At 48.7% G+C, this 15276-nt stretch overlaps 1 protein-coding gene across 1 annotated transcript; it reads left to right on the forward strand.

Moving 5' to 3' along the window:
- Positions 1–283: 283 nt before the first annotated feature.
- Positions 284–1846, forward strand: LOC103171654 (zinc finger and BTB domain-containing protein 22). The gene has a single exon (XM_007884442.2). It carries the CDS (start codon positions 312–314, stop codon positions 1662–1664), a length of 1353 nt encoding a protein of 450 aa, XP_007882633.1. The 5' UTR covers positions 284–311; the 3' UTR covers positions 1665–1846.
- The last annotated feature ends 13430 nt before the right edge of the window (positions 1847–15276 follow it).

Consider the following 15276-nt stretch of genomic DNA (forward strand, 5'->3'; position numbering starts at 1 on the left):
TTCAAAGAGCCCGGCACAGACACGATGGGCCAAATGGCCTTCTGTGCTGTACAGTCCTATGATTCTATGATATCCGGCGCCTTGGGACATCCTCCCGATGTGAAAGGCGCTAAACAAATGTAATTTGTTGCTGTGTCCCTGCGTTAGAGTGACGCTATTGGAAGAAGAGAAGAGTTTCTCTCCTCCTCTGCTGTGTTACCCAGAGCGATCATCGTTTTAACAACTTTCTTTTCTCTCTTGTGTGCGTTGCTCCTCTCAGAGCGGGAAGACAGGCTTTGACGTAAAGCGGCCACTGGGTGGGGGGGAGAGACATGCTGTACGTGGACTTCCCCAACTTTGGCAACAGCCTCCTGGAGAGTCTCAACCGGCAGAGGGCGGAGGGCAAGTTCTGCGACATCTCCATCCAGGTTCAGGGCCGAGTCTTCAAAGCCCACCGAGCCGTGCTGGCCGCTTCCTCCCCCTACTTCCACGACCAGGTGCTGTTCCGTAACGCCAGCCGCATCGTGCTACCCGGGGCCATGGACCCCGGGGCTTTCGAGAGCGTCCTGACCTCCTCCTACACCGGCCGGCTCGCCGTGCCCCCCGCGGACATCGTCAGCTTCCTGACGGTGGGCAGTTTCCTGCAGATGTGGCACATTGTGGACAAGTGCACCGAGCTGCTGCGAGAGGGTCTTCCCCCCAGCACTGGCCCCGGGCCCCGGGGAGCCCGCGCGACTGAGAATCAGTCCCCTAGCAGCAGCAGCAACAACTACTTCAGCCCCCGGGAAGCAGCCAGGCCCAGGCCACGGGAGGCCAAGTCTGAGGGCTCGGAGGAGGAGGAGGAGACCGGCTTCGTCAAGGACCGGGACGGGGGTGCCGTGACGGGCAGCGACTACCAGCCCCTGGGGGCTGGGGAGGCCGAGCCAGCCAGGGGGGGGGAGGAGGAGGAGGAGGAAGAGGAAGGCGAGAGCAGCAGTCGCAGCCCAGACAGTCTGTACCCACGGCTGCCTCTGGCCCAGCCGCCCCCGCTCGGGCGCTGGGTGTACGTGAAGAAGGAGAGGCCCGAGGAGGACCTGGTGCTGACATGCGAGGAGGACGGGCAGCACTTTTTGAAGGGGCCGCGGGTGGGTGGGGAGGAGGGTCTTCGGCAGCTCAGCATTGCGGGGGTCCGTACGTTGGCTGGCGGGGCAGGGGGCAGCGACGAACAGCCCGACTATTTCTACGGTTCCTCGGAGGAGCTGGGCTATGAAGGGGGGCTGGACGAGAGCCCGCGAGGTGGCGGGGCTTACCCGCTGCCCCTGCTGCTGCAGGCTGGGGGCGGGATGGGGGTGCCGGGGGCGGGGGGGGACCTGCGGCATGGCCCGGTGCAGCCCCCGGCTGGCACCGGAGCCCCCAAGGCCTTCGCCTGTCACTGCGGAAAGACCTTCACCCACAAGAGCCAGCGGGACCGTCACGTCAACATGCACCTGAACCTCAGACCTTTCGGCTGCTCCGCCTGCGGGAAGAAGTTCAAGATGAAGCACCACCTGGTGGAGCACATGAAGATCCACACCGGCCACAAGCCCTTCGGCTGCCACGTGTGCGGCAAGAAGTTCATGTGGAGGGACAGCTTCCTGCGGCACCGGGCGGCGTGTGAGAAACTGCAACGAGCCACGAGTGGCAACCTCGAGCCTCCCCCCAACTGAGAGACCCACCTCCCCAACCGAGGCTCAGCTGGGGCTCACTGCTGCCCGCCCTGTTTAACCATTTACTCACTGCCAGGGGTTCCGCACCTATGTCGAATACCTTTCATATCTGCCCAGGGCTCGCTGTCTCTCACTCTCTGTCTCTGTTTGTATTTCGCTGTCTTTGTCAGTCTTTATGTGTGTTTGTGTGTGTCTGAGTCTGTGTATGTTTGTGTATTATTTATCTCTGACCCTCTGTTTCTGTCTCTCGCACTCTCAGGCCCCCATGACTGCAGCGTGTCACCAACGGGCAGTGACTGAGGGCTCGGGTACTTTGCTCCGTGTGTTCCGGGTAGCGAGTCTCAAGCAGACAGTAAAAAGCGTCGCTCCGTCTCTAACCCGTCCTGTCACTGACCTGGGAGTGTGGACGCACGGTAGTGTAGAGGGAACTTTACTCTGTCTCTTACCTTGACTTGGGAGTGTGGACGCACAGTGTAGAGGGAGCTTAACGCTGCCTCTAAACCTGACCTGGGAGTGTGGACGGACATTGTCAAGGAGGTTTGTGTAACCATAGGGATGTAACACAGTGGGAGAAAGTGCATTTGACTCATTTTATATTTTGTGTTGGTGTTTGTGCCTCCACCCTAAACCCATTTCACTGCACCCTCTGTTACCCTCTCTCTGCCCCTGTGCTTCTCAAATTCCTTTTTGACCCTTAATCGCCTGCTGTCTACATTCCCCCCCCACCCAACAAATTATTCCACAGCGGGACAACCCAACGGGAGAAGAAAACCTTCTCGATTTCTTTACCAAACTCCCACTTTTGAGCATCTCCTTTTCCTCCCACATCGTAGAAGCCTTGGGTGAAATTTACGGCTTAGAAAGGGTACACTTGGCCCGTCGTATCTGTGCTGCTTCTTTAAGAGAAATCCTTTTGAGTCCCATTTCCCTGTCCTGTTCCCCTCGTTACTCCTGTAGCTGACTCTTTTTGAGGTATGTGCTCAGTTCACTCTTGAAGGACGATATGGATTCTGCCTCAGTCACCACCTCCTGGCCGCTCATTCTATACCCTGTGCGTGAAAACATTTCTCCTCACCTCCCCATTTGTTGGCTTACTAACCATCTTAACTTGATTCCCTCCAGATGTTGACTCACCAATCACTTCTAACTCTTAGCCACTTGTTTCTGAGTCCTCTGTCAGTGGATACGGTTTTTCATGATTTAAACCGGAAAACCCTTTCGGTTATCAGAAACACCTCCATCGTATCAACAACAACAACCCTCCACGCCGGACGGCGTCTCGGAGCGCCTCACAGTAACGGATCCCGGGGCCGAGCCGGGGGGAGGGGGAGGAAGGTGACCAAAGGCGCGGTCGAAGAGAAAGGTCTTCAGCGGAGACCTGAACATAGGAATAGAGGGGGCGGGGGGAAGGGAGTGAGGAAGGCAGTTCCAGAGCCTCGGGGCATAGTGGCTGAAGGCAACGGCCGCCGAGGGTGGAGCGGAGGACTCGGGGGGACGAGGAGGAGGTCAGACCCGGAGGAACAAAGGCAACGTACTGTTTTGAGGAGAGAGGAGGTCAGAGAGGTCGGGGGGTGCAGAGGAGTGGAGGGATACCAGGGTGAGGATCTTGAAATCGATCCTCTCTGGGACAGGCGGTCAGGGCAGTCTGACCAGGACTTGGGGGGGATCGGGGAGCGGGGTTTGGTGCGGGTGAGAATGGGGGCGGCAGAGTTTTGTATAATCTGGATTTTATGGATGGGGTAGTGGAGGGGAGACCGGCGCGGAGGGCGTTAGAGTAGTCCAGCCGAGAGGTGACAAAGGCACGGACCAGGGTTTCAGCGGCTTTCGGAGAGAGGTATTGGCGGAGATCACTCCTCACTGCTCCCCCGGGGTAAAAAGGCCTCATCTCCTCTCCCCACATCAGCCTCTTGGCTCAGAAGAGCAGCATTGCCGTCTGCGAGTCTGAAGGTTTAAACCCCACGTTGGGAACTTGGAACACCTGTGGTCCAGGTCAGGGGGTCTCCCAACAGGTCGATCACCGTGAGGTGGCGCTGTGGCATATGATCAGAAAGACCAGAGGAAGGAGGGACAGAACTGTATTTATTTAAGTCCAATTGATAAGGAAGTCAGATGCACAAAGTATTTCATGCATCTCGGAATAAAAGTGTACACTTTATTGTGCAAACTGCACCAAACATCGATCCTTCCTCTTGTTTTTATTGACAATGCTCGACTCGCCACCTCGCTGTGATCGACTACGGAGACCCCTGGGCTCGGTTGACAATCCAACGCGGCGCTGGCGGGAGGGAGGGGCTGCGTCGCTTTAGGATGAGACGTTAAACCGAGGCCTCGTCTGTGCCCTGTTCAGGTGGATGTTAAGGGATTCCGTGGCACCATTCGAAAAGAGAAGGGCGTTTCTCTCTGTCTCTGTCTCCCGTGGGTCCCGGCCAGCAATCCCCCCAATAAAAGTGGTCACTCCCTGCATTGCTCTTTGTGGGACGCTGCTGTGTGCAAATTGTCTGCCGCATTTCGCCCACAAAATACACAGTATTTTGTGTGAAGGGCTTTGAGATGTCTCGATGACACGATAAGCTGCTTTTATCAAATGTACGGATTGTTATTACACTGTTCTTTCATCTCATTTATCATCATCTCCATAGCCATATAGTATCCTTTCTCTAACGTGGTTCCCGAAGTCGCACAAACACTTACCGTAACTGGCCTGGTTGATTGGACCACGAGAGAAGAGCTTTAGTTTATATACAAATATAATTTTGTTGTTAAAAAAACACAGTTATAGCCAGTAACACCGTGTTATTATATAACATACAGTGTTTCAGCCAGTAACACAGTGTCTTATTATATAATATACAGTGTTAGCCAGTAACACAGTGTCTTATTATTAATATACAGTAACACAGTGTCTTATTATATAATATACAGTGTTATAGCCAGTAACACAGTGTCTTATTATATAATATACAGTGTTATAGCCAGTAACACGGTGTGTCATTGTATAGTAGACAGAGTTATAGTCAGTAACAGTTATTATACAATGTACAATGTTATAGCCAGTAACACAGTGCTGTTATATAATATAAAGTGTTATTATACAATATACAGAGTTATAGCTGGTAACACTGTCATTACACTATGCAGTGTTATAGCCAGTAACACACTTATTGTATAATACACAGAGAGTTATAGCCAGTAACACACGGTGTTATAATACACAGAGAGTTTCCGAGAGCAGACCAGACTCACTGCCCTTCTCTCTACCTGCGATGCTCATTGCCTGGGTCAGCGCTCAGGAAAGTGGGTGGGAGTGCGTATACAGCCATGTACTACGCAATGGATATTTCATTGAGTGCACCCAACCGCTTACAGACTCCATGCGAGTTAGAAGATACTGGAGATAGTTGCACAGTGCAATAGACCCATCAAATCTATGTGGCTGGTCCCCAAAAGTTTTTAAAAAAAAATCACTATTGCATTTTGTGTCGCAACACCACTCCCATCAAATTCTTTACCGAACACCCGTATTGATGCCTTGAAAGCGAGAAAGTCTTCCTCGCTTTCCTGGCTTGTTTTTTTTTTCCTCTCGTGCGCAAATTGGCTGCTGCATTTCACCCACAAAACACAAGTCGCCGTGCTTTACCGTGTATCCTGTGGGTGTGCTATGAGACATCTCGACAATGTGATAAGGCGCTGTATCAGATGCAAGGATTACTGTTATATTGAATGATTCACCCGAGGCCGGCATGAATGGGGACGTTCAGACTGTCTCGCGTCCCAAACGTGTCCCAAAGTCCCGGCTTCAGTCTTTCAACCCCATTCCAGCTATGAACCTTCCTCTCTGTACGGTGTCTGCCCTGACGAGGGTGTTGGGCTCCGTGAACCCTGCCATCCAAAGGCCCTAAAGGGTAGGGTGGTCCTAGCTGGACAAGTAGAGGGAAACCTTACCAGGTAGCACTATCGATGGCAAGCTATGTAGTCTTAGCCAGTTAGACTAGCAATTACCCCAACGCACACTCTGGGTGCCCAAGCCTTGGTTTTTGCCACCCCGGGCCTAATAACTGCCTGGAATTAGGTAAGCCGAATGCATCCCTCTGGGGAGAGATTGTGCGTTCTCTTCTAACAATCTTATCAAATTTGCATTTGTAAGTGGGAGGCGTGGATTCCCTAAAGCAGCCAATTGTGCACAGCAATGGTCCACAAACAGCCATGCAGCGAGGGACTAGTTTTATCTGGGGGATCGTCGGTCAGGACACTCGGGAGATATTGGATGGAACATCCTCCTGACATGAAAGACGCTTTACAAAATGTAAGGTTTATTATTATTTTAAAATTGATTCCTATCAATTTCCTCCGCTCAAGAGATTCCAGTGGCCAAACAATAACTCTGTGTGTGTGTGTGTGTGTGGGGGGGGGGTGGGGGGAACGTACAAAACAAAGTCATGTGCTTGTTCATTTGGTGGATTTAAAGTTGCTCTGGCACTGCAATATTTGAAAAGATATGGTGGGTTTAGGAGAGAAGGTGGTGACGCAGTTGGGTGGGGTTGGGGCGCGGAGTAGCAGGAGAAATATGGCTAAAGGCACAGTCAAAGAGGAAGGTCTCGAAGATCTTCACACGACGGTGTGGAGTATAAACACTGACACAGACTGGTTAGGCCCAAGTGGTCGCTTTCGATGCTGTACGTTCTTTGTAAAACTTTGTAAATCATGTTTTTCTGTGGGATCAATCCATGCGCAAAAGAGTGCTGTGTTTACCTACAATAATGATCCACCCACCCAACTGTCATTTCTGTGAAGAGCTTTGAGATGTTTGGACCGGATCAGTTGCAAAACAAATTGCAGGCCCACACGAAAATGTCTCAAGAGTGATTAAAGGTAATAATTATTATCAAAATAATATAATACTTATATTTGGTTCAGCGCCTTTCACATCAGGAGGACGTCCCAAAGCGCTTCACAGGATTTACTGTAAAGTGTAGGGACTGTGTACTTGTAGGCGAACATGGCAGCCAACCGAACACAACAACATCCCAATATCTCAAATTTCTCCAAGTGCCTTTGCAAATGAATTTCAAATCCCTTACATTGCAAATGTGAGGAGTTTTACAGTTAAAGCCGCAGGAGTCGTTTTTCAGGGCACGGGAACAAATTTGCTCAGATCGCCAGCCAGCAGGGAGCAGATCCTGAAATGTTTTGTCCTCCCAACGTGTCCTTTCTCTCATCGATATACGTGACTGGTCATTTCTTGGTCGTGACTGGTGGTGCCACGCTCAACGATTGCCCACTGCAGGGGAAAAGTGCAACCAGATCTCGGCTAAGGTTGGCTCCCAGGTGTGGAAACTGTTGCCTGTTGTGGAAGGAGCCATTAATAATAATCCTCGCATTTGATATAGCGCTTTTCACGTCGGGAGGACGTCCCAAAGCGCTTCACAGAACACACTGTAAAGTGGATTGACTGTATATTTGTGGGCGAACGCGGCAGCCAATTGCGCACAGCAATGTCCCACAGACAGTCGTAGATTGAAAATGACCAATTTATTATTTTGGGTTTATGGAGGGATTATTATTAGGCTCTGTGTGGAGTAAGGAAACTTGCCCAAGGTTTGGCCCTCTGCCTGGAATTGAACTCAGGTCTCTCGCTCGCAAAGCGAGCGCTCTAACCACTGAGCTACAGGACTCCATTGGGTGAAGAGAGAAGGTGTGCGCTGCACCTGGCAGCTCACTCACTGTCTTGCTTTCGGTATTATAGTGTTGATATGTGTTGTGCATCTGGGCGAGTTTACGAGTCTTATCAGTTTCTGTGTGTCCCTGTGCGTGTGTGGTTCTGTATGATGGAATGGATCTCCCAGTCTGCCATGTCGGCCTGAAGTATTGTCCTATTGTAACAACAAAATGTATTGTAAAATGTGACGGGTTGATGTACCCGCTCTGTGATAAAATATGATTCAATGCTCATTAATTAGTGCCTATTTGGAACACCAAAAAAAATTACGGTAAGAAACAAACTAGGAGTTTTTTTTTTGCTTGCATATAAATTAAATATTAGCCTTTGTTGTAATACCTTAGAATTAAATAAAACTGGGTTTGTATAAAGTTTTCTAAGTGAATTCAATGACGGTTTCGTTGCCTATGACCTAAAACATTAAAAAAAATGTTCCGAGCCGGCGCGTTTTCAAGCGTGCGACTTGTTTCTTTTGAATAAAAATAATTACAGAACTTTTTGGGGGGTTTATGACACATGTGGAAACCCATCAACTTGATCAGCCGCTTGTCTGACACACACGGAGACCCATCACCGTAATCAACTGGACGTCTGACACACGTGGAAACCCATCGCTATGATCAGCCGGGTGTCTGATCCACTTCTAACTTGTTATTGAAAAAGGTTTTCTAAGTAAAGAGAAGACAAATTCCCCCTCCCCAAAGGAGCCCAGTCTCCCATGAGCAATGTTGCCAAGGTGGGCAGGTTCACGTATTGGGCATATTTTTGGGTGTAACTGTGTCGTGGAAAAACCTTTGGATGCTTGAAAAGCACTAACCTAAATCGGTCACTTTTGCGACCTATCGAGGAGCCAAAGTGTAATATCGGGCTACATTTTGGGTTACTGTCCCGCACCACAATAACAACAAGTACGCCCGGCTGGGCATGGTACTGCCCGATCTGGGGCAACGATGTCCATATGGGAGGCAACACCAAATATTCGGTTACTTTTGGAAGCTGCTATTTGGTAAACTTTGGACTACTAATGACAAGCCTTATCAGGCTTTTGAGACATCTCAAAGCGCTTCACAGAATATACTGTAATAAAGTGAATTGTGGAGTCCTGTAGCTCAGTGGTTAGAGCACTCGCTTTGCAAGTGAGAGACCTGAGTTCAATTCCAGGCAGAGGGCGAAACCTCGGGCAAGTTTCCTTACTCCACACAGAGCCTAATAATAATCCCTCCAAAACTAAAAAAAACAATAATTAAATTGGTCATTTTCAATCTACGACTGTTTGTGGGACATTGCTGTGCGCCATTGGCTGCCGCGTTCGCCCACAAATATACAGTCAATTCACTTTACAGTGTGTTCTGTGAAGCGCTTTGGGACGTCCTCCCGACGTGAAAAGCGCTATATCAAATGCAAGGATTATTATTATTATTATTGACTATATTTTGTGAGCGAAACGCGGCAGGCCAATTGTGCGCAGCAGCGTCCCACAAACAATGATGGATTGAGCGATCAAGTGATTACGATCAACAAACGCGTTTCCAATTTCTCTGCCATTGGTGACAGATTTTAAATTTTAATTTTTAATTTAAACCTCTGAAATTTTCCCTCTTAAATTCTTGTGAACCCATTATATTTGGCTACTTTGGGCGAATGTCATACGGTGACTCTGATGGTGAGATGCGACTGTTTGTAGGATGGACACTGCTACGCACAATTGGCTGCTGCATTTCGCCCACAAAACACAGAGTCACTGCACTGCACAATAATTCCTGTGAAGCGCTTTGAGGCATCCTAAATTTAAAAAAAAAATTAAACCTGCCGAACATGCTTTTTTTCTTTGTTTCTTTCCTTTTGAAGATTTGGTGCTTAGTGCTTGTCGGAACTGTGTAAGAAAAGATCTTCTCATATGTAGCAATACTGAACTACTGTTTTTTTTGGGGGGTGAAGGGGCGGAAGGTGACTACTATTTGGTGGCCTTTGGGCCTCAAACTCGTTTTCAATGTGTGACAACTCCTGACCAAAAGTGCCAGATTTTTAATTTAAACCGGCAAATCATTTTTTTGTCTGTTTGTTTGCGCTTTTTTCCCCTAAATTGGCCGATCTTATTACCTCGTATAAGTGTAATATTGGGCTACTTTGGGCGGGTGCCTCATTTTCCAAAAATATATAATTTAAACCTGTCGAATAAGGTTTTCAAAGGGCACTAAACACAAAATTGACCTCTGTATTGCGTGACATTGGGCTACTAATGGGGCAGGTATTTGCACTGCAAATGCATTTAATTCCTGGCAACGATGCAAGATTGACGCTAAATTGTACCCAATCACACCAATTGGACGTGATTTTTGTGGTTGTAGCTGTGGTGTGTGTATGTGTGTGTGGTGGGGGGTGTGTGGAATGTACCTCATTTTTAACATTTCTTTTCAAAAATATGTTAAACCTGCACAATCTTGTGTGTGTTTCTCTCTGCCGAAAACCGGCCACCCTTGCTACCCCCACATGGCAGTGATAGCAGTAATATTCGGTTACTTTTGGAGACCATTTCTTACACAATTTGGATAAAGCACTAAACGCTCAATCAGCCGCCATCCACTACAGGTAGTGTAATGGTTAGAGCACTCGCCTCACAAGCGAGAGGACCTGGGTTTCATTCCCAGCAGGACGAAACCTTAGGCAAGTTTCCTTACTCCACACACTTCTGTTTACCTTGCGATAAGTAGATTGCTAGTAGATTGGTGGATCACCTTTCCAGGGGTACTAATCCCTTCAAAAATAATAATAATAATTTGGTCACCACTGTATTTGGCGCAATTGGTTGTCACGGTTCTCCCACAAAACATACAGTCAATTCACTTTACAGTATATTCTGTGAAGGCTTTGAGACATCTCGAAGACGTGATAAGCCGCTATATCAAATCCAAGGATTATTATTATTATATTACTATGTTCTGTGGAGTGCTTCGTCTCTATCAGCTTGAGGGGCAGACATCAGGGCCTGGATGGGCTAATATGAGCTGGTGATTGGGCTGTTGATTGGTCTACTGTGGGCTGCTGACTGGGCCAGTGATCGGGCTGGTGAATGGGCTGATGATTGGGATATTGTGGAGCTGATGATTGAGCTACTATGGACTGGTGATTGGGATATCAGCCACTTTCCCCTCCCCTTCCTTTCCCCCCGCTGACCCCACTTGGGTCTGAAATGCTGTACTCTGTCCAGCGCCTTGGGATGTCCTCCCGACGTGAAAGGCGCTATACAAATGTAATCTTGTTAGTGTTGTTGTTGTGGGACTGGTGATTGGGCTACTGTGGACTAGTGATTGGCTTACTGTTAGCTGATGATTGGGATGGTGATTGGGCTAGTGATTGGGCTACTGTGGGCTGGTGATCGGGCTACTGTGGGTTGGTAATTGGGCTACTGTGTGCTGGTGATTTGGATATTATGGACTGGTGATTGGGCTAGTGATTGGGCTACTGTGTTTTGGTGATTGGGCTACAATGGGCTTGTGATTGCGCTGATGATATTGGCTATTTGGGGTTTGTGATTGGGCTGGTGATAGGGATAATATAGTTTGGTGATTGGTCTACTGTTTCCTGATGATTGGGCTCTAGTGGGCTATTGATTGAGCTGTGTTTGGGCTACAGTGTGCTGGTGATTAGGTTGGTGATTGGGCTAATGTGGGCTTGTAATTGGGCCAGTGATTGGCTGCCATAAGCTGATGATTGAGCTATTTTGGGCTGTTGATTGGGTTACTCTGGGCTGGTGATTGGGCTTCTGATGGCTAGTGATTAGGCTGCTGTGAGCTGGTGATTGCGCTACAGTAAGACAGTAAATAGGCTACTGTGGCTTGTGATTGGGCTGTTGGTGGGCTACTGTGGGTGTTGATTGGGTTTCTGTAGGCTGGCCATTGGACTGGTGATTGAGATAATGTGGGTTGATGATTGGGCTACTGTAGACTGGTGATTGGGATGGTGATTGGGCTACTGTGTGCTGGTGATTGGGCTGCTGATTGACTACTTTGGTTTCGTGAGTGGGCTGGTGATTGGTCTATTGTGGGCTGGCGATTGAGCGACTCTTGGCTGGTGATTGGTTGGGCTGGTGATAGGGGTAATGTAGGTTTGTGATTGGGCTACTGGGTTTTGGTGATAAGGCTACTGTGGTCTGGTGATTGGCATTTTGTGGGCTGGTTATTGGACTACTTTGGGCTGGTGATTGTGCTCCCGTGGGCTGCTGATTTGGCTATTGTCAGCTGGTTATTGGGCTACTGTATGATTGGGCTGCTGATAAGCTACTTTGGCTCGGTGATTGGGAAAATGTGGGCTGGTGACTGGGCTACTGATATCGCGATAACTGTTATCCAAATCCTCTCTAACTGAAACCTGCTCCAATTGCCCGACTTCATTTCCCAGAACTAAGTCCAGCACTGCTTCCTTCCTCGTTGGGCCGGAAACGTGCTGATCCAGAACATTCTCCCGCACACATTTCAGGAATTCCTCCCCTTCCTTGCCCTTTCCGCTGTGTGTTTCCCAGTCTGTGTTAGGATCATTGAAATCCCCCATTATCACTACTCTATTGGTTTTGCATTGCTCCGAAATCTGCTTTCAGGTTTGCTCATCTATCTCCTTCCCACTATTTGGAGGTCCATAGTAAATACCCAACAAAGTAACAGCGCCTTTTCTGCTCCTTAACTCAAACCTAATAAATTCAGTTTTTGGACCCTCTAACGCATAGTCCTTTTCCAGGACCATGACCATGTCTCTAATGAGTATTGCCACCTCTCCTCCTTTTTTCCTTTCCGTATTCCCTCCTGAATAGGCTGTAGCCAGGAATATTCAGCTGCCATTCCTGTCCTTGCTTGAGCCAGATCTCCGTAATTACCATTACATCATAGCCCCATGTGGCAACGTGAGCCTGCAGCTCACCAAGCTTTTTGGTCATGCTCCACACATTTACACACAGGCACTCCAAGCCCGACTTAATCCGGTCTACATTTCTCCCCCGTCTCTTTCCACTTTTTGCTGGACTATTCCTTGTTTCATTACTATTTGTCTCTCCTTGTCCACTATGTAACTCGTTTCCCCTCCCTGATGCTACATTCTGATCCCCATCATCCCTCAAAATCAGTTTAAACGCTTCTCCACAGCATTTGTTATCCTTGTTGCAATGACATTGGTCCCAGCCTTGCTCAGGTGTAATCCATTCCTTATGTACGGGTCCCATCTGCCCCAGAACTGGTCCTAGTGGTTTAGAAACCTGAAGCCCTCCTGCACCATTTGTCCAGCCAGGCGTTCAAGTGTTTGATCCTCCCGGTTTGGTATTCACTTGCATAAGGCATTGGGAGTAATCCCGAGATCACCACCATTGAGGTCCTGCTCTTTAGCTTCTTCCCAAGCTTCTGATATTCTCCCTGTTGGGTCTCAGCCCTTTTATTACCTATATCATGGATCCCAACATGGACCACAACTTCCAGATTTTCCCCTTCCCTCTGTATTTTGCACTTATTCCATGACGTCATGCACCCTGGCCCTAGGGAGGCAGCATACCATGCGCGAGTCCCTTCTTTTATGGCAGAAACACCTCTCTATCCCTTTAACTGTTGTATCCCTGATAACAACAGCATTGGTGTTTTTCCCCCTGAACATCTATTACCTTTTCAGTTACTTTGGTTTCGTGATTGGGCTGTTGATTGGGATACAATAGATTGGTGATTGGCTTGCTGTTGGCTAGTGATTAGACTACAGTGTGCTGGTGAATGGTCTACAGTGCGCTAATGATTGGGCTAGTGATTAGGCTAATGTGGACTCGTGATTTGAATATTGTAATCTGGTGATGATGTTGGTGATTGAACTACCGTGGGCTTGTAATCGGGCCGGCGATCGAGCTACAGTGGGGCTGGTGATTGGCTACTATGGGCTGGTGATTGGGCTACCATAAACTGGTGATTGGGCTGGTGATTGTGCTGGTGATTGGGTTACAATGGACTGGTAATCGGACCGGTGATTGAGCTACAGTAGGGCTGATGATTGGCTATTCTGGGCTGATGATTGGTCTTGTGATTGGGCTGGTAATTGGGTTACTGTGTTGTGATGATAGGACGACTGTGGGCTGGTAATTCAGATACTGTGGGCTGGCGATTGGGCTACTGTGGGCTCGTGATTGGCCCACTCTTGGCTGGTAATTGGAACAATGTGTGCTACTGTGTGATGGTGATTGGGCCACTTTGGGCTAGTGATTGGGCTACTGGGGGCTGGTGATTTGGTTATTGTAATTGAGCTACTATGGGCTGATGATTGGGCTACTGTGGTTTAGTGATTGGGCTGGTGATTTGGCTATTATGGGCTGGTGATTGGTCTACTGTCGATTGGTAATGTGGGCTGATGATTGGTCTATGGTAGGTTGGTGATTGAGCTTCTCTGGGCTGGTGATTGGGCTGCTGATTGGCTACTTTGGATTTGTGATTGGGCTGGTGATTGGGATATATATTACAGTCTTGTATTATGTTTGGCTACTGCGGGCAGGTGATTGCGTTACATTGAGCTAGTGATCTGGCAGTCGCTGGCTATTGTGCGGTGGTGATTGGACTGGTCGTGGGCTAATGTTGCTCAGTGATTGGGCAGGTGATTGGGCTACTGTGGCTGGTGATTGGGGCCACAGTGGTTTGGTGATTGGGGTACTGTGATTTGGTGATTGGACAAAGTTGGGCAGGTGATTGGGGTACTGTGGGCTCATGATTTGGCTACTGTGGGTTGATGGTTGGCCTACTGTGGGCTGGTGGTTGTGCTACTGTGGGAAGGTGATTGGGCTACTGTGGGCTGGTGATTGGGCCACAGTGTATTGGTGTTTGGGCTTCAGTGATTTAGTGTTTTGGTTTCTGTGGGCTGGTGTTTGGGTTTCTGTGGGCTGGTGTTTGGGCTACTGTGTGCTACTGATTGGCTACTTTGTTCGTGATTGGGCTGGTGATTGGATACTATAGGCTGGTGATTGAGCTGGTGATAGGGCTATTGTGGGCTCTTCATTGTAGCACTGTGATCTTGTGATTAGGTTGATGATTGGACAATTGTGGGCTAGTGATTTGGATACGTTGACTGAATTACTATGGGCTGAAGATTGGGCACTGCGGTTTTGTGATTGGGCTGGTGATTGGGCTACTGTGGGATTGTGTTTGGGCTGCTGTTAGTTGGTGATTGGTCTATGGTTGGTTGGTGATTGAGCTCCTGTGGGCTGCTTATTGGCTACTTAGGGTTTGTGATTGGGCTGGTGATTGGGATATTATAGTCTTGTATTGTAGTCTGGCTACTGCGGGCTGGTGATTGTGTCACATTGAACTAATGATAATAATAATAATCGTTGCATTTGATATAGCACTTTTCACGTCAGGAGGACGTCCCAAAGCGCTTCACAGAATAGACTGACTGTATAGTGAATTGACTGTATATTTGTGGGCGAACGCGGCGGCCAATTGCGCACAGCAATGTCCCACAAACAGTCGTGGATTGAAAATGACCAATTTATTATTGTTTTTGGTTTTGGAGGGATTATTATTAGGCTCTGTGTGGAGTAAGGAAACTTGCCCGAGGTTTGGCCCTCTGCCTGGAATTGAACTCAGGTCTCTCACTTGCAAAGCGAGTGCTCTAACCACTGAGCTACAGGACTCCACAGGTGGCAGGTGGCTGAGCTAATGTGGAGTGGTGATTGGACTGATGGTGGGCTACTGTTGGTTGGTATTAGGCAGGTGATTGGGCTACTGTGGGCTGGTGATTGGATACTGTGGGCTTATGATTGGGCTAATGTGCGTTAGTGGTTGGGCTAACTGTGGGCTGGTGGATGGGGTCTACTTGGTGGGGCTGGTGGGATTGGGCTAATGTGGGCTGGTGATAGGGTTACTGTGCGTGTGTGGTTGGCTACTG

This window comes from Callorhinchus milii, unplaced genomic scaffold (assembly GCF_018977255.1).
Source record: "Callorhinchus milii isolate IMCB2004 unplaced genomic scaffold, IMCB_Cmil_1.0 Scaffold1349, whole genome shotgun sequence".
NCBI classification, from domain to species: Eukaryota; Metazoa; Chordata; class Chondrichthyes; order Chimaeriformes; family Callorhinchidae; genus Callorhinchus; species Callorhinchus milii.

Coding starts and splice junctions, on each gene's coding strand:
- LOC103171654 (XM_007884442.2), top strand. CDS start 312: ATGCTGTACGTGGACTTCCCCAACTTTGGCAACAGCCTCCTGGAGAGT.